The following is a 20,391-nucleotide window of genomic DNA, read 5'->3' as shown; positions in this document are numbered from 1 at the left end:
CTGCTGGCTCCTGCGCCGCACCGGTCATCGCCACTGCTGTCTAGGTTGCCGCTTCTCTGGGGCCCCTTGGCTTCGGTGCCCCCGCCGCCATTCTGGCTCCTGCTGTGGTCCGTTCGCTCCCCCGCATGGCCAGCTCCTCCACCGACTGCTGCTCCGGAGTTGCCCCCTTCCTCCTCGTTGCTCATTGTCATCTCCGGTTCTCTCTTGCCTGCTCTTCCTCATCTCGGAATCTCACCGCCTCCTACGCCCACTCGAGGGGGTTCTGCCGCCTCAGCCAAGCCAGTCCGAGTACCAGTGCATAGTCAGCCATCGGGACCACCACGAACCACAGCTCCTCATGATGGGTCCTGATTGTCATCTTGACCGGCTCGGTGTAGTACTGAGCCGGTCCCCCCCCCAAAGGGAGCCGTCCAGTTGGCTGAAGGTATGGGCTCTCAGAGCTGCCGCACCCAGAGGCCCAGCCCTGATACCAGCGCAGGGTGTATCAAGCTGTCAAAGTCTGCACACTCATTTCCCAAGTTCAGTAAATCCTCTAGACTCGAATTAGTTCCATTAAAGATTTCTTTATTGAGAGTAGTATACAGCTTCCATGGATTCTTGAGTCTAACCATTCCCAGACAAAAACTTTCCTTTTAACCCCCTTCCCCCCCCCCTTCCACTCTATTTTCCTGCTTGAAATTCCTCGCGCCTTTCTCCTGGTCTCACAGTTGCTTGACCTTGTTGGCGCCTCTGCCGAGATAATGGTAGCACCTGGCTTGGGCATCTTCCTCCCCCTTCTCTCCTAAGTTTGATGGCAGGAACAACCAAGTGGGCCTCCAATTAACCATTCTAACATTTAACCCTGTCAACTATGCATCACTAGTCTACATTTAATTAAGCTTTGATTTCTAGGTTGCGCAGATCCTGACACAAGCAGTGGGTGCACTCGGAGTCTAGTAACGCCTACAGGTTAGCCTCAGCCCCTGACCTCGCTCCCTGGATGTGGACCCTCACCCACATGGGTGGGCAGTCCTCGCTCACCATTGGGTCTTCGTGTCTCGGTCCCTTTGCCTGCACTGGGACGTCGTTCAGTGGGGGCTTCACTTGTATCCCGCCAGCACTGCCTCTTCCCCCAACAGTGTCGTCTCGGGGGTGGACCAGCCAGTCCTACTGTGCTCTGTCGCAGCTGCCCTCACTCCTTTCTGTGGTCAGTCGGGCATGCTGCCCAGGGGTTTTCGGGGCCCCGGCATCTACATGGGGTGGAACCCTGTCCTGCTCTGATGGGCATTGCGCCACCCGATGGCCTCATCCTCCGCACTGGTAACAGAGGCCCGCTTTCTTCTGAGCCTCTCACCCTCCTGCGGTCTGCTGCCAGCTGTTCCGCTTCTCCGTGGCTGCCTCACCTGGCTCAACTTTGCTCGGCTTCTGATGCCTCACCCTTCGCTTAATCTGCTGCCACGCAGCCTCTGCCGTCCCGGTCAACCAGATCCACTCCTTTAGCGTTGTCGGCTCATCCCGACCGAGTGCCCACTCTAGGATCTCTGAGTTGAGTCCATCTCGGAAATAGTCTACTTTCAGGGATTCTGGCCAATCGGTGAATTTTTCTGCTAGGCCCTGGAACTCTAGGGCATACTTGGCCATCAATTTCTCCCTTTGTCTCAGGCGTCAGATGTCGTCTCTGGCCCGCCTGGCACTCAGCGTGTCCTCACATCTATCCCGGAGTGCCTGCATGAACTCTGGGAAATTCTGTAGCTCTGCTGCATTTGCATCATATAGGCGGACAACCCAACCGGCTACCTGGCCCTCCAGCAAGTCGGCCACGTAGGTGACTTGCTCTCCATCTTTGGAGAAAAGGTGGCCACTCCCTTTCATGAAGTTCCTCACTTGTGTAAGGAAACAGAGCAGTTGCTTGGGGTTCTCCGAGAACTTGCTGGTTAGGCCTCGGAGTCGCAGTGCATCTGCCACCCCTCGGTCTCCTGATGCCCTGACCCCTAGGTGCGTCCCTGGAGCCGGCTGGGGCACAGGACAGGCATTGGCCCTGCCAAACTCCTCCTCCGCCTGTGGTTCTGCTGCGGGGGCCTTGATCCCTCGAAGTATGGCCTGCAGCATCGCCTGGATGGCCCCCAACTGCTGCTGGAAGTTGGCCTCCGACTGGATCACGCGTTCCTCCAATTCCTGGGTTTTGGATCCCAAGCCACGTTTCGTCGTGACTCCCCATCCTGCCGACCTGTCAGGCCCCATGCCGATGCCAAACGACCACCTGGCATCCTCTGGTGTGCTCTCGGCTATGTCCCCGTGCCCCTTTCTCTGGGCCGGACCTGCCTTCGTGCCTTCGGGCCTGGGCTCCTCGTTGCACTGCTGGCTCGCACCTTCTCCGTCATTGGCCATCTCGGTCAGAGTCGATAGGTTTGGAATACTCAGCTGCCCTGCGGATGAAATTGCGAGCACTCCACGGTGATACCGGGTAGTGCTCAGAGGAGAATCCTGGCTTTATGTAAGGTTTACCCCGTTCGTCTCAGAGAAATTCTCGTGACATATGTGTTCACCAAAGAAGTTTACTCAAGCGTAACATAAGTAAGTACAGACAAAGCCAGGATTGGCTTGGCATAGCTTACATGGTATTTTATAGTTCCCTCATTCCCGCGCTTTCCCCCATTGCTTACAGATTACCTGCAGTAATCCCCCCTCGCCCAAATGGCAGATTCAGTCCAGGGCTTTTGTCTTTCTGATTGCCGTCTATGGGTTGTGCTGTTGTTGCCTTGTTGGTTTCCCTGTTTGCGCGCAAATCCGGGAGTTCTCAATTGCTCGTTGATTGCTTCGCTTCAGAGTCTCTGTGCGTTCCTTTGTCTACAGCGCTTGAGGGAAGCCGGCGCTGATGTAAAGTATCTGCTTGTGGTTTGAGTTAAGCCCCGCCACCTGCCAGTAATCAGTTTGTGGTTTCACTTCCCCTTTTTTTCTACTAGTGCCTGAGCGGTGAAATTGACTAGGCGAAGCTGAGTGGTGCCTTCGTCGTGCCGTGCCATGCCGGCTGAATCTGACACCCATCTGCTTTCTCTGTTTTCCAGTAGCAACCAAGGACCAAATACTGTACAAAGCTATTGTTTTTTGAAGAATACAGTACAGTAAGCTAAATCCTGTCCTGGCTGATACTATCATACTGTACAAGATTAGTTTTTTTTTTTATAGTGAGAACTTTATTATATTATATTTCAAAGTACAGTTAAAATGCAAAACAAAGAGTACAGCAAAGATAGAAAATAGAACTAAAAGAAAAAAAACAAAAACTATAATAGTGAAAATAGATAGAAAATTGAAACAAAGTGACTTCCAACTATCTCAATACAGATATAAATACAAATTGAAAGAAAATAATTTCTTACCGCTAATTAATCCAAGTTCACATTATTTCTATCAACACAATCTGTCTAATCATTAAAACCCACAATCAAAACCTCATTTTTTTCCCGCACAAGCATGTACTCTAAAAAAGGTTGCCATAAGGAGACAAATTTAGAAACAGTGTTATCTCTTATTAAAGCTGTTAACTTCGCCATTTGAGCCAAATCCATTAAGTTAATAATCCATTCCTCCACCGTAGATATTTGTGGATCTTTCCATCTTTGAGCATGTAATAATCATGCAGGTGTGATCGTATACAAGAGCAGAGTTCCATATTGTTTCTCCAATTCTTTCTCCATCAAACCTAATAGGAACAGTTCTGGGGGTTTTTTTTGGATATTCACTTTAAGAATCTTCTGAATAATAATACATATCTGATCCCAAAATTTTTTAGCCTTTTCACAAGTCCACAAAAGATGATAAAAGGCTCCTTCACCTTGGAAACATTTCCAACAAACATTTGTTACACCAGTAAACATTTTTGACAGCTTATCAGAAGTTAAATACCAATGATACATCATTTTATAAAAGTTTTCCTTTAAATTATAATTTAATGTAAATTTCAAACCTTTAATCCACATATTTCCCAGTGTTCCAACATAATATTGTATCCAAAATTTTTAGCCCATCTTGACTTGTTCATCTTCCAGATTCATCTGTAACAACATCTTATACAACTTAGCAATAACATGTTCATCATTTATACAAAGTTGATTCTCAAAGTAAGATATTTCATTAGCAAATCTAAAATTCTTTTTGTCCAACTTAAAACGTTCAAACAATTGCATATAAATAAAGCAATGACATGTAAAGCCTTCTAACTCTGTTCTCTTGTTTTGAAATTTGGTTCACCCTCCTCAAAATTTAACAAATCTTTATATTTTAACTACTTCATTTCTCCCATATTTCCTCTTTTAGCAAATGCTTCCTGAGGTGATAACCACAAAGGTACATTAAGAGAAAATCTTGCCTTGTATTTATTCCAGATCCGGAATATAGCATTCCTGATATAATGATTTTTAAAATCTGATTAACTTTATCATACCACAAATAGGCATGCCACCTGAATCTTAATTCATGACCTTCGAGTTGTAATAATTTTTTATTCTCCAAAGTTATCCAATCCTTCATCCAAAGCAAACAACGGGCATCAAAATACAGTTTTAAATTGGGCAAACCCAGACCTCCTCGTTCCTTGGCATCTTGCAACAATTTATATTTAATTCTGGTTTTTTTATCTTGCCAAATAAACTTTGAAATGTCTCTCTGCCACTGTTTAAATGGTAAATCTGTAGACAAAATTGGTATAGTCTGAAAAAGAAACAGCATCCTAGGCAAAACATTCATTTTAATCACAAATTCTCCCCATGAGTGACAATTGTAATTTTTCCCATCTTACCAAATCTTTTTTCACCTCATTCCAAATTTTGCCATAGTTATTCTGGAACAACATGCTATTTTTAGTTGACAAAATCACCCCCAAATATCTCACCTTTTTTTCAGTCCTGAAGCCTGTCTTACCCATCAACAGATCTTGATTAGGCAGGGTCACATTTTTAAACAACATTTTTTTTGTTTATTTATTTTAAGACCCACCAATGACCCAAATCCCTTCAATTTCTTCATCAGATGCTCAGCAGATTCCAAAAGGTCCTATATTATCAAAACTAAGTCATCAGTAAAAGCCCTCAGTTTAAAAACCTCTTGTTTAATCTTTAAGCCCTTTATTTGTTCATCTCTTCTAATACCTCTGTTAAAAACTTCCAATACCAAAATGAAGAGCAAAGGTGACAAAGGGCATCCTTGCCTTGTTCCTTTTTGTATATGACGTGGTTCAGTTAATTCTTCATTCACAATAATACTAGTCTTCTGAGGTGTATAAATTGTCTTAATTCTCTGTATAAAATGTTATCCGAAGTCCATACTTTCCAAAACTTTGAACATAAACATCCAGTTCAAATTGTCAAAGGCTTTCTCTGCATCCAAAAAAATAAGAGCCACCTGACACTTATTATGATATTGTAGGTATTCTATAATATCCAACACGACTCTTACATTGTCTTTTAATTGTCTTTTAGGCAAAAATCCACATTGGTCATGATGAATAAATTCCTGTAATTTTTTTTTCAACCTTTCTGCCAACACTAAAGCAAATATTTTATAATCATTATTCAACAATGAAATTGGTTTATAGTTCTTAATTAGAGAAAAATCTTGTCCTCCTTTAGGTAAAAGTGCAGTGTTGGCTTCCTTCTATGAATCTGGCATTGCCAAACCCAACAAAATAGAGTTCATCCGTCTTTTAAAAGGTAGAAGAATCTCATCTTCAAAACATTTATAATATATTGCTGATAACCCATCAAGTCCTGGTGCTTTTTCCAGTTTAGTTCTCTTTATGGCTTCAACTATTTCAAAAGTAGTTATAGGACTATTCAATATTAATTTCTGTGTGAAAGTTTTGGTAAATTTTGGTTATTCAAATATTCATCAATCTCTTCCAAAGAGATTTCTTGCTTTTTATATAAATTAGAAAAAAAAATGAAATGCTTTTTAAATCTTTTCTTTACCAGTAATTCCACATTTCCTTCTTGAATTTTAGAAACCATTTTCTTCTCTCTCTTTCCTTAATTTATATACTAACCATCTTCCTGGTTTATTAGCAAATTCAAAATGTCTCTGTTTAGCATATCTTAATTTCATTTCAATTTCTTTCAACATCAACATTGAAATTTGTGGTGGTGTAACTTAAGTTGATAAACAACTGTACAAGATTAGTTTTGATCGGAATATAAGAGCTGTATGTATCTGTCTGTATGTATCCTACTGTCTGTATGTATCCCTCTTTCTGTTTTGCTTTCTTGCAGTCAGTGACCTTTCTTTTTTGCCCGGAAAATATTTTTTTTTGCACAGAAAATAATTTTAAAACTTAAGAAAAAAAATCCTGGCAAATTGTGATTTAGCATCATGTGTTATCCAAGTCAGTGATAAATCCCCCTCTTGTTGGGTGCCTTTCAGACAGGAGGTGGATGCATTTTTATTTTGCAAAAATTTTAATGCATCTTAACACTGTTGGTGAAGGAACTGCTCTCTCTGCTTTTTTTGAGAGTAACTGGATTGAGATGTTGGAAACTACAAGGGGCTGTTCATGAGTGGGTGTGTATCTGCACCCCCTTTATCCTAATGCAGCATTGCAATTACCTGCCTTTGTTGCATCTTTGGGGATGAGATGGCATGGAGGCTGGAAAAGGTTTAACCAGGTCTACTGGTTGGGGCCTCCATCCCCAATCACTTCTTGTTTTAAAAATCAGCAATTCCCACTCTTTCCAAGATTGTAGTGGTCACCGGAGCCTTTAAGATGTGGATTGGTAGCGGCTTGAACTGCGTGATTGGTAGTGGCTTGGGTTCAGGGGCAGCTGTCCTTAAGTCCCACCCCCACAGCCAAAGGCCAGCATTGGATTGGCATTGTGCAATTCAAACTTCATCTTTATTTTTCACTGGTTTTTTTGGGGAGCAGGGGAGAGAGACTGGTAACACAGTCTCCCTTCACTTCCATCCTCTTTCTTTTCTCTACTTTATAGCTGTTTCCCATCTTGGCACAGGAAGCATGTTTAGAAAAAGAAAAAAAAACCCAACTCCAGTTCTGTTCCTCCTGGGGTTTGCTTTATGAGGAAAAAAAATCCCATCCAGAATTCTAGGGTTGCAGGGGGTGGGGGGTGAGAAGGGAACAGGCTAAGCCAGGAGGAGCCTAGGGTTGATTCTGCAGTGGAGGGCTTGCAATGCCCCCTCCCCTGCTCCTTCTTTCCTTTCCCCTCTCCCTAGCCCCACCCCAGTATTAGGATGCTCAAAGGGAAATACTTTGCAAGTTTCTCCTCCTCCCTGCTGCTTCTCCTTGAAAATGTCTTTTGACAGCATCCCACTGCAAGCATCCCTGGATGTTGCTTGCTCACATGAGCCCGGGAAAGAGAAGATCATAAGCGTGGGTGGCTTTCAGGATACCAAAGGTCAGTCACATGACCATGGAGGTATTGCAAGGGCTGAAAATGGCTCCTGCTTCCAAAGTGGCCAAATCTTGATCACGTGATTGTGGAGGCCTCACAGAGGTCACAACTCTATTTTGGGGGTGCTGTTGTTACTTTGAACAGACATTAAGTGAATGGTCATTAAGCGAAGACTATCTGTAAATACAAAATGGCTCAACTCCAGGAGTCACTGACAGAGAACTCAGTTCTTGAATGGCAGAGCGACTACTACCTTTGATTGTTGTTAACATGAGATAGTCTTTCTCTCCACTGTAACCCCCAGTCCAGATAGTGACTGTCTTTAATAAGTTCTTTCAATCTTATTCTGAAGATTAGCAGTAGACCTAAGCAAGGCCTGGCTGAACTCTCATCTAAGAGGTACTTCCAACCTATGTGATCAAACATGCGCTACCACTCAATTCTTCAACTTCTCCAAAGACCTTCACTTGAAAATGGCCATGAGTGCCCCAAGTGGTGTCCAAGAAACCATAAATATTTTTCAATCAATTACCAGTTCTGTGCAGCTTCACTCCTGCTCAGAATTATTGTAATAAATTCTCCAAATCCTGGGTTGACTGGGTCCCAGAAAAGGCTGCAACAATGTCTGCCTGCAGAGCCATGAGGCACTAAAATCAAATCTTAGATATGGGGTAGGAGCATTAAATGGCTGTAGGGGAGCATAGTATGTGGAAGTCTATATCTGTTAGGTTACAAAGCACTCTAATATGGCTTGCTGGGTTTCCATTAGATCTAGTTTGTAAAGTTGAATCCCAAACACAAGTCATCATCCAACAACTTTTGAGCAGTGCTCCTCAGAACTTGGCAACATTGTATGTTGTAGCAGGATTAGTATCTGAAAGCAACAGGGTGGTGTAAAGTTGTCCTGTGCACCCTGGGTATTTATGTAATAATGGTAAGATAAGTGCAAATGTCTCCAGCGCAAGCACTGGAGAAGTACGTGCTCTGTTATTTCTGTATGTCTAGAGTCATAGAGGCACTGTCTCTCTAAGCAGGGAATCTTCCTGTTTTGACATTCAAAGACAGCTGATGGGAAGGCATGACATTGCCAGAGTAAAGGCCCTTCTGTGTTTAGGCATTTCAAGTTTAATTAGGTATGCCATGATGCCATGGGGGAGGCAGAGTGCCTGTTGCATTCGCTGGCAGTAAAGTTTGGGTCCTGGCTAGATCTCATTGGTGACCTATGTCTGTTACATGCTGTTTAATAAATGCTTTGGCCTGATGATATCCTATGCTGAGCAGAAGACCTGGAGAGAAGCCCAAGGATGAGATTTTAGTTGCCACTGCCTGTTTCCATGTGGATTGAAAATGTGGCTACATTGTTTGTAACATCTAATGCTCTCTCCTAGCCTAATAATAATAATAATAATAATAATAATAATAATAATAATAATGTTTTTTAATTGTGGAATGCTTTTAATACTGTCATTTTATGTTTTTTTTAATTGTACACAGTCCAGAATCACGTCTTATGGGATGAGCAGCCATATAAATATGAGGGAGGGAGGGAGGAGGAATCACTTATAATTAATAAGGCAAGGCCAAGGGAAGAAAAAGATAACATTCATGAAGCCTGTTTCCAGTTGTAAGGTGCATTAGAAACACAATTGGGGCTTGAAGGGCTGCTCTTAGAAATCAGGATTGTACAAGGTTTAGTGGTGCAAAATTGGAGAAGAGGCCCAGCTGGGCACTATAGAGAATTTGTGTTTAATGGCTTGGCTTCCAATAATTTGAGAGCTGTGGGTATGTAGTGTCTTATAGTATTTAAGAATGCCAGATGAACATGTCTCTGTGTTTTCAGCAACGTAGTCCTGTGAGCTTTCCTATTGCTGGCAGAATGAAGGACTACCCCCAGGTATTTTAAACAGGAGACGTGCTCAATGTTATGCTCCAGGAATGGTTCTTGGACCTTTTGGCAAATGCCATGACTTTAGTTTTCTGATAATAGAATTCTAGCTGGTCTTCCTTGCAGTACTGTGTTAGTGCCCTCAGTGGTCTTTTAACGCTAACAGGTGTTCTTAAAAGCATTGTTACATCATCTGCAGAAAGTAGAACACAAATGCATCTTTCAGCAACTTCTGGAGAGTAAAGTCCATGTTGTAGAGATGGCCCACTATGGAGTCAATATAGAAATTGAATAAGAATGGGGCCAATATGCAGCCTTGGCTGACACATTTCTCAGTTTCAATAGCACTGATGAGAGATGGCCCTGGTGATTACATTTTTTTTTTAGTGATGTACCTTCATGTAGCATATGCATTTGGTGAAGTAGACATCAGTCAGTTGAGGAGGCCTCTAGCTTCTCCCAAAATTTAACTTGGGATATGGAATCAAATATGGCTTTGAAGCCTATGAAAGTAGCACAGAAGGAGGTTGTGTTGGGAGGAATATTTTTCAATCAGATGCTGGAGTACAAGGCACTGATCTATAGCGGATCAGCCTTCCCTAAAGTCAGCTTACTTCCTACAAGTATGTTTTCTTGTTCCAGCCAATCCTGGAATTTCTATTGTAGGTGTCTTGCATAGAGCTTGCTGATTGTGTTAAGAAGAGTAATTGGTCTACAATTAGCAGGATCATCCTTTTTCCATATATAGGGACAATAATCACAAGCCCCCAATCTTTGGGGTCTTAGCCCATAGGTGCCCATGCAGGTAAAGAGTGAGGCCAGAGTTGGGGCCCAAAGTCCAAGTTGTTTTTAAGGGTCCCTGGAAGGATTAGGTCTTCTCCTGTGTTAGTTGGGCAATAAGGTTCTAGATCTCTGACATTGTCACTGGTGTCCATGTTGGCAGGTTTTCTGTAGCTTGGGTAGGGCATCCACTTTCAACAGGTGTGTCCATGTAGAGTTTACGAAGATATGTCTCCCAGGTTCCTGGGGGATGTGACAGTTCACCACGGATGCATCAATGCTTTGGGAGCTCATTGTGATATACCAGAATGAGGCTGAGTCATTGGATTTGACTGCCTGAATGAGTCATATCCAGTTCTTTTTCATGGCTTCTCTTTTCTTGCATGCCAGCAGCTGTTTATAGTATCTCTTCTTCTGGAGGAGGTTCAGTGCTGCTGTTGGTTCAGTACTGGATACCTAAGCCTGGTAAGTGGTAGAAAAAACTTTTTTGGCATTAACACAGTCCTTGTCAAACCATGGCTTGGAGTGATGAAATTGTTGCCTCAAGGGTGCATTGTTATTACCAGTTAAATGATGTTGGAGTTCTTGATAAGGATATTGCCGTTCTCTAAGAATGCATCAGGTGACTCAGCTGATGTCAGGGCAGACTGAAGGCACTGAAGGCAATCTGAGGCCAGTAGCTCAATTATAATTTGACTTAGCTGAAGGGCCCACTTGACTTGGCAGTAAGTTGTTCGTGATGGTATTATAAAAGGTTTGTAGCAGTCCTAAGTATGTGTCTCTTGAGTGAAGACTTTTAACTGGAGCAAGATTAGGAATATATAATTCCTAATATATAATGATATAATGATATGATATAATTATCTCTGGGTGCCTATTCCATTAATTCCAAATAAGAATTAAATACTCTTAATCTACGAATAATAAATTTTTTATTTATTTTTCAAATTTATATATGCTGCCCATCTCACTATACCAAATGCCCTGCAGTATCCAGATATTCTTGAATCATTTCCATATTAATAACTTTATTAATTCAAATTGTAATGTTAGCTGCCTTAGAATTATTACTACTAATTTCAGACAGAAAGGATTTTTCATGTTGTAAAGAATCAGTTTCTTGTAAGCATTGACATTATATCTACTTATTACTTTAAATAATAATCTGTGCTTAATACCATTCTGCATAACTTTTGTATCCTAAACTTTAACATATGATGTTATAAATGTATAACATACTAAATAAATAAATGGTAAAACTATAAATATGTGAAAATATAGTATATACATTCAAGTAGACATGTTTAAATGTAATGTATTTAGATGAATAACCCAACCAATAATTAAAAATAAAATCCCCAAAATTAAAACAATAAAACAAAACATACAATATTTTTTTATTTAAAAAAACCAAGAACAGTGACTTCTGAGGAGAGCAAATTCACTATCCAACCCAGATTATAAGAAAAATAGGTTAAAAAGCAAAGAAAAAAGAAAAAAAAAGTTAAACTGCAGCAGAGGGCAGCACAAGCCATGAAACAAAGCAAAAAGACCATAATAGGTCATATAAAAATGTTGAATATAAGTAGGAAATTCCAAATCTTTATCAGCAACAGGGAATCACTTAATCTGATTAGAGATCAAGAGGCAAAAAATGTCTGGAAACAGGAAAAAACATATATTTTTCTCTTGCCAGAGAGCAAGAGCAAACCGATTTATTGTGCAAGAGCAAACCGATTTATTTATTAGAATTTTGAAATACAATGCAATTATAAAGAGCAAAGAATCAAAGAAAAGATAGGAAAAAGAAAATACAGAATTATGACTTCTGCCTTTAGTTACCATCTTACTGTTTTCCCTCCATCTTTTTTTCCTTCCTTTATAATTCCTTTCCCCTTCCCTTTCAACCCTTTTTAGTCCCCAAATCCATAAATCATCAATTCAGTCTTTTTTTCCTTTTAACAAAAAGTTCGTATAAGGTTTTCAGTCTTTCAAAATGGTCTTTATCATTTTTTCCCCTGACCAAATTAATCAGCTGTGCCATTTCTGCAAGTTCTATCAATTTTATAATCCAATCTTCCACTGTAGACATTTAATTATTTTTTCATCTGTGCATAGAGTAATCTTGCAGCAGTTACCATATACAGTATTTCCCATATTTCTTTTCTAGTTCAGTGTCCATAAAACCAAATAAAAACAATTCTAGTTTCATCATAATATTAGTCTGCAATGTCTTTTGCATCATTGTATGGATTTGTGCCCCAAAATTTTCAATACAGTAAAACCCTCTTCCTTTTCACTCTTCCAACACTGGTTTGATATTCCTTTATATGGTTTTGACAGCTTGACTGGTGTCATATACCACTGATACCACATTTTGTAAAAAAATTCTCTTAAATTATGACACAGTGTAAATTTAACACGAGTTTACCACTTAGCAAACTGCTTTATCAATGAGGTCACCGAAGGAGGGATATCTGGAAAGATTTGAAGATGATGCTCTTTCAAATTCAAAGTAGAAAGCTCACAGGTTTTTCTTAAAATCATGTAATGAATTGCAATTCTGGCAAACTTTATAATAATAGGGACTGCACTTCTTGGGTTATGTATTTAGTACAGAGTTAATAATCATCTTCAATTGGCAAGTTAAAAATCAGAAGATAATGAAAATAATTATAATTTTATTAAAATTTACAAATGCAAAGATAAAAAACTAATACAAACTAAGAAGAATATAAAAAAGAAAAGAAAAAAAAAGGTGCAGAGAAAAAGAAAAAAATAATTAAAAAGGAATATGTGTGTGTGTGTGTGTGTATATAAATGCCTCCCCCTCAGACAATTATAAACAACTTCAGTAACTTAACACCTTCTCTAATATTTCAATTAAAAAATCTCTCTTCCCATCTCTCATCTCTTATCAATAAACAAATTATAAAAACTCGTCATTCAGTCCAAGTCACCAAAAGCCCATTAAGAGCTACCAGAAATATATATTAACCTTAAATAAATCCGTTTTATAATCCAATTTACAACTTACTCTTAAAAATAAAGTAAAAGAAATCTCTCACCATATCTTATCTTTTATCTATAAATAAATCTTTAAAGCCTCATCATTCAGTCCTGGTCAAAAAAGTTCCATTAAGAGCTACCAGAAACCCCAACATATATATTTTAACCCTGATCGAATAAATCCACTTTATATTCCTTCCGTTTACTTTTAAAAAGCTTGATCTTTATTCTCTTCAAATAATGTCCCCAAGTTGATTTCTCATCATTTTCTCTTTGTCCCCTGTCAGAAACTCCTTCACTAGTTTAGCACATCTCTTTTGTAAATCCAGGATAAGAAAGCTATCCAAGTCACTCTTCTGATTTATTATTTCTATGTTGCCTGATGTGTTAAGACATTAGCCATTTTCATTTGTAAATCCAATGTAGCATCTTTTTTCATATCACTCTTGTAGTCTGGCCTTTTAAAATCCATTTTCAAATCCACATTCAGATCAGCCTCAGTCTCTATTTTGTCCAGTAAAATCTGTTCCTCTTCTGTAGCCTCTGTTAAATCTATTTTTATATTGGCAGACAGTCTTAAGAGTAATTGCTGGGTACATTGTCCTTTACATGCATATGAATTGTGGATTCAGCTGCCTTCAACTCTTGGTTTTTCTGAACATGCAGTTATGGTTTTAGATTGTCCAGCTCTTTGATACATTGTCCCTGCATAGTTTTCATTTCATCACACAAGGAATTTATGCTGTTATCCAAAATAGTAATATTCTTATCCAGTCTGTGAATATTTTTTTTATTAATAATTGCCATAATAGAATCAATCTGTGTACTTATTTTGCCATGATTTGATTCCAGAACATAACATGCCATAATTAGATTTCATAATTCTGTAAGATTTCATGTAGATTATAATTTGATCATAAGCAGGAGAATAGGTTCTTCCTTGGAAGAGGTCACACCACCAGCTTGTATTGTATCAGGAGTCAAACCAGACTTTTCCAGCTGAATATGAAGAATGTCAACTGCAGAGACAGCTTCATCTTGAGATTTCACCATCAGCACTAATTCTTCTATAGAAGAGGGGCTAGGAATATCTTCATCCACAGAGAAGATAAGACTTTATTTTACATTTACAAGACATAATTAAAGCTGCATTTCTTCTCTTTAAAAATGTTCAAGATCGAATTACCTGTTATTATTAATTATATTTGTATCCCACTGTTACATATTATTATAATTATAATTCAAGGTGGCAAACATACTAATATTCGTGCCTCCTATTTTCCCCACAACAACAACCCTGTGAGGTGGGTTGGGCTGAGACAGAGTGACAAGCCCAAAGTTACCCAGCCAGCTTTCATACCAGAGGGAGGCCTAGAACTCACAATCTCCTGGTTTGTAGGCCAGCACCTATAATGAGTTTAAAATAATGCAGAAAGCCAAGTCATCTGCTATTCAATATGATTCAGCAAATTAAACAAAAGAGAAAGAAGGTACAAACAAGTCACCTACTTAGGCTTCCATGCCACAGAAGTCTTATGTTGAAGAAACAGGATGGTAAACCATTTTGAAGGGACTATATTTGCTTTATAAACAATCATAAGTCTTAATTCAGTCAACTTGCAGATTATGTGAAAATTGCAATATGATCTGTAATCAGATTAGAGAATTTTCAGGCTAAGCTAGTAAAGTGGCAATCAAACTCTATTGTTATTGCATAAAATAACATTATAATAATACTGTTGCTCAATCTCCTTGCTTGTTTAAGCAATCTCTCCCATTGGGGTGGTGGGAAGAGAGAAAAAAGACAGGCAATCTCTGTAGGCAATCTTTCTTGCGCCTAACTAGTTTTTTTATTCCCCCTCTCGCAGAGGAGAGAGATTGGAGAGAAAGGGATTACAAGAGAATAAGCAGGTATGCAGTGAGGAATACACCAGGCTGTTTGCATAGCTGTCAGGTCAGCGATGTTCAAATCCCAACAAAGAAAAATCTCTTGAAACTCGTAATAAGTTCAAAAAGAAGTTCATTTATTGAGATGTACATGCAGCTTCAAAGCATTGCTGAAACTAAAAGCCCACGCTTTCCCACTCTACTTTTACCCCCTCGTTGCCCCTCCTTTCCCTCTCCTTTCCCTCCCTGGGCTCTCATGTTGGTGTGACCTTGTACATTCCTGGTTCTTGATAACAATGCATCTGGGTCAACAGTCTCATCTTCCTTGCTTCCCCCTCCCCCCTACTAAACAAATAGCAGAAACGAAGCAAGCAACTACTGAGCTGATAGATTGATTGCTGGAGGTTCTGACAATAGCCCACTCAGGGCTGCTGGTGCCATGCATTCCTTTTGGTGTGTTTTCCCCTTTGTGTGCCTGCTTACTCTCTTATAAACCCGTCTACCCCAATGAATGTAAATCCAGACTTTAATTCCCTTCTTGCTAATTATCTCAGTGCTGGGGTGAGCATTCCAAAGGATGGAGGAGTGGAGAAAAGGAAAGCACAGTTGTCATGTGATTTCCCACTTAGTAACTGCTTTGCTTAACAACAGAGCTGCTAGTCTGTCTGAGCTGCCAGTCCTAGTTGTGGTTGCTAAACTAGGACTACTTGTATTCTTACTAAGTGACCAATACCCAGGCAGTAGCAATGTTTTTATTTTTAGCTCTACCTTACAGAAACTGTTTGGCGCCTTCAATGAAATGTTAACTTTATAGGATTTCTTCATTTTAGATATGTATGTAATGTTACTTATGCATGTATTAATAGTGTGTTGTATTTTTTAATTGTGTGACTTGGCCTTGGACTGTAAATAAATAAATGTGGTCACTAAGAGTCAATAACTTGTTGGCACACGATCAATCAGTCAACTCCCCACACTTCTGTAACACTGTAACATTGTTCTTTTCACTGTGTTCTAAATAGCTTCCTATCTTCTTTCCTTACATCTGTTTTCTATTCATTCTTTTGAAAAATTATCTTCTGATAGTTTTTCATATAGGGCTCACTTTCATTTTTCCTGTAGTTATTCTAGAATCATAGAATGAAAGGGTTGGAAGACATATTGATAATCTAGTACAGCTTCTTAACCAGTACAGGAGTTTACTTTTCTCTCTGTTTTCTTCCACTTCATTTATTTTCTTCCATGTCCATTTTTTTTTTTTTTACAAAATTCACTCTTGAGACTACCAAAAAAATGGTCCATCCCACATTTGGTATCTCTCATCACATTTACATCCTTTACTAATTCTCCCTTTTTCATCATAAGCATATCAGTCATGCTTTTAGATATATACTGTATTCATTCCTTTGCCATATGTATGTATTAAGATACTTAAACTGCATATTTGAAACATGCCTTTTTCTGAGATCAGTCACCATTCTCATTCTTGCTTGGATCTCCAAATGGCCCAGTCACTTTTTCTGTATGTTTTATTTGTTCCCATCCATACTTTCTTAGTAGAATAACTTTTCCTTGGATCACACTTATCCAGTATGTTGCACTATCTGACCTACAACTCATTCTGGATTTCTCTATTATCATTTTTCACTGTATAGCATACAATTGTCAACAGGCTATACTTTCATATCCAGCTGCAACAACCTAGCTGACCGCAATTCATACTTTCTGACATACATTTAATTATTCCATTAATAATTACACTTGCACCTTTACTTCCCTCTGTTTGTCCACTCCACAAAGATCAGATCACATTAATTCAGATCTATTACTTACTTCCTCCCCTTCCTCTTATATATATCTATTTTGTCTTTATTTCATTTACTTCATTAATTTATATTCTTTGCCATTTACTCATCTATTACTAGATGGGTCCATAAATAATAACCTTTACAGCCCATCATGGAGTTGATTAGTATTTTTTAGTAAAACAGAAATGTATAGGCTAAGGTACCAACCTTAATCATGACATGCAGCATTTCTTGCTAATGGTAAACTTTGCACCTGTCAGTTTTGGCACATATTGGCCAGTAGGCCACAAGTATAACCAAAGCCCAATTTTACCCTAACCATGTTCACACAATACAAGATAGGATCTCTAATCTAGAAATTATGTTGCCAGCAACAAGACTTCATTCACAAGGCTCTGGGCAGTTCAGAATCCATAAAAACATACTAAAAACAGCACGATCAATCCTCATAAAGCTCTAGAATAGCATTCCATAAGATTCTTATGGAATAAATAACATGAAAAATTAAGAAATGTTTAAAAAGGAGAGTATAACTGGGTATTATCAGCATACTGATGCTACATCACCCCTATCTGACAGATGACTTCTCCCAGCAGTTTCATATAGATGTTAAATAGCGCAGAAGAGAGAATTGAGCACTAAGGAATCCCACAAAGGAATAGGCTTTGGCTGCTCTTTTCTAATCATTGTCTAGAACCACCTACTGCCAGAATAAAACTCCATGCTGACTGGGGAGTTCTGTGGGTTGAAGTCCATGCATTTTAAAAGTTGCCAAGATTGAGAAACACTGGTCTAGAAGGATTCCATGGTCAGTTATATTGAATGCCACTGGGAGTTCTAATAGGACCTGGAGGGCTGCACATCATCCACAGAGCAACCAATGCAGTTTCTATCCAAGCTCAATTGAAAGGGATCCAGATAATCTGCTTCATCTAGGAATCTCTTCAACTAGTGCCCTACCATGTTCTCCAAAGTCTTCCTTAAAAGTGAAGATTGAGGATCAGATGCAAGTTGTCTAATACATTGGATTGAGAGATGGCTTCTTCAGGGGCAGGCATCTACCTTCTTCAAGACAGCTGGCACCAATCCCTATCCCCAAAAAGCATTAAATTTTTCTTGAATCCAACAACACACAACCCCTGTGGCTGCCTGCAGGAGCCAAGTGAGGCATGAATTCCTGCCCTCAAGTGGCAAGAATCATAGTGCAGATGATCATGTCCACTTCTCAGACTCTAAACAAATCTAGATGATTTTGCAAAATGTTCCACTCACTCAAGTAATGTCTAAACTGGATTGAATATGAGCAATTTTATCTGCAAAATGCCTAGCAAATGTGTCACAGCAGCTTGCAGGAAAATCATCCCCTATAGGAAATAAAAATGATATTAAAAAGGATCTAAGAATAACTTTTCTAAACTAAGATTGTGCAAACATCGCCCTCAAATTTTTCCATTTGTATGACTAATTGCTGAGCTTTTATGCTAAATGCTACTCTCTGAACTCCTTGCCTTTCTGTCATTAAACAATGTGCTAAATTCTCATATATTATTACTGCTTCTAATTCAATTGTTTTGCATGTTAGCTTTAAGTATTTTTGTGCTATGTTCCCCATGAATTGTCAACTGCTTCTTATGTATTTGCCATTGTACCATTAATCTCAAATATTAGTTAATACATTCTTTATTAATTATAGTTTCATTTTTTAATTTCTGGAACACATAAGCCTGTTTAATGATTTATAGTAAGATTCCCAGTTCATAATATCTTTGTTTTTCTGTCTTTTAGGACGACTTATCCTCCAGCCAACATCTTATCTCCCTTGGTGCCCCTTCAATGAGCCTCTAAGTGAACAGAAACTTAGAGATTAGTTGAAACGTACAGTTTGACAAGGAGGGTCTAAATCTTTGCTATAACTCCTTGTCTGTTCTTGCTCTTCTATGGAAGTCAGTGTTTGGCTGGATACATCTTCCTTTGTCTCTGTTGCCTTTTGCCTTTCACCTTACTTTAATTTTTGATCTCCGTTTAATGCACAATCTTAGTTTAGAAAAGTTATTCTTAGATCCTTTTTATTTCCTATGGGGGATGATTTTCCTATGGGGGGTGATTTTCCTGCAAGCTGCTATGACGCATTTGCCAGGCATTTTGCAGATAAAATTGCTCGTATTCAATCCAGTTTAGACATTACTTGAGTGACTAGAACATTTTTCAAAATCATCAAATATATCAAATTTCCTCAAATTATCTGGCTAAGAAGTATTTGGGGTTTGTTTGGTTTTTGTACAAGGATGGCCAATCTGAGGTCTTGGATATTTCAGTTATTTTCCCACTGGTTTTGCTTTATTTGCTTGCCCATATTTTTATTCTGACCACTTATGTGACTCTAGGCAGCTACTTAATGTTGTCAAATCATTTTTTAAAATTTTTTATAGAGGAACAAGATACTTTAGTGTTGAAAGATCTATTGTAATATTTTGTTGTTTGTTGTAATAATTCAGCAGTTCATGTATTGAACCTAAATAGATCAACTAATTACTGAATGGAATTGTTATTGAGATTATATAAAATAATATAGTTTGTCTCTAGTGTTAGATCAGTGAAGGTTCACTCCGTATGTTTATGGAGAGTCTCAAATGATCTGGAGTTTCCATTTTTGCCCAGGTAATACGTTAGATGAGTGTTACTTTTTTTCTGAAAAATGATCTTTTTCTTATATTTATTACATCATTTGATTATATGAAATTACTGTTTTATCTAGTGAAACTTATTCTTAACTAAATAAGAAGTTGACCATTGGTGGTGGTTGCTTTGTCTTTCTTAGGTGGAATGGAAAACATAAAACAGCATACGTTTGCTTTGGCTCACCACACCTATACAGTTCTTTCTACATTAAAATATGATAACGGTGCACCTCTTGTGCACATTTATAGTGATACTGACTTCAGCAGCTCGGATATCCAAGGTCCCATAATTAATTTTAATGTGTTAGATGAAAATGGAGATATAATTGGGTATTCACAGGTACATTTTATTTTTTATTTGTTGTTCTTGTGCATCTTTTTTTGCTGCTATGCATCTTTCTGATTGTTTGACCTCCTTTCTGTATAAATTTCAGCCTGTTGTAAGTTTCTTCCTTATTCTTAAGAACATGTTTTCTAAATTTCCCTCTTCAGATGATTTATAATAAATAGATAGCTTGCCTCTATCTGTCACATTTTCCCAAGAATTGGGAGTAATTTCAGCAAAATGCCATAGTGGTGAAATAAGCATAGAAAACACATCAGAAGACACATCTGTGTTTTTTAAAGCTGAAGGTAGTATAATCATGCATAATCATTTTGTAACACAATTCTTTTTTTTTCATTTATTCCCTGTTGCAAACAGGGTACCTTACAATTCTGATCTGGAAAGTTTAAATCCATTTGGGGTGGGAGAAGACTGCACAGAAAATAGTGTGATATTATGGATACAGAGCTGGTTGAAAAATCATACCAAGCAAGTATACAGTAGTGGCTCTACATCAGGCTGGAAAAAAGTATTGAGTGCTGTACTTCAAGACTCCATTCTAGGTCCTAAACAGATAGATAGATAGATAGATAGATAGATAGATAGATAGATAGATAGATAGATAGATAGATAGATAGATAGA

The 20,391-nt window shown here is 38.9% G+C and overlaps 1 protein-coding gene across 3 annotated transcripts in view; it reads left to right on the top strand.

The window, feature by feature from the left end:
• Positions 1–20,391, top strand: part of MOCOS (molybdenum cofactor sulfurase) — a 113,306-nt gene that overhangs the window by 38,078 nt on the left and 54,837 nt on the right. For all 3 annotated transcript variants that reach the window (XM_088142419.1, XM_088142829.1, XM_088143269.1), the window contains one exon: positions 19,564–19,763. In XM_088142419.1, the coding sequence (XP_087998545.1) occupies positions 19,564–19,763 (200 nt within the window). The remainder of the gene's footprint in view (positions 1–19,563; positions 19,764–20,391) is intronic.

This window comes from Python bivittatus, unplaced genomic scaffold (assembly GCF_059951505.1).
Source record: "Python bivittatus isolate LINGU-HERP-01145 unplaced genomic scaffold, Pbiv_v1 ctg000000_np1212, whole genome shotgun sequence".
Classification (NCBI taxonomy): Eukaryota; Metazoa; Chordata; class Lepidosauria; order Squamata; family Pythonidae; genus Python; species Python bivittatus.
Note: the sequence above shows the minus strand (reverse complement) of the source record. Positions and strands in the feature narration are given on the sequence as shown.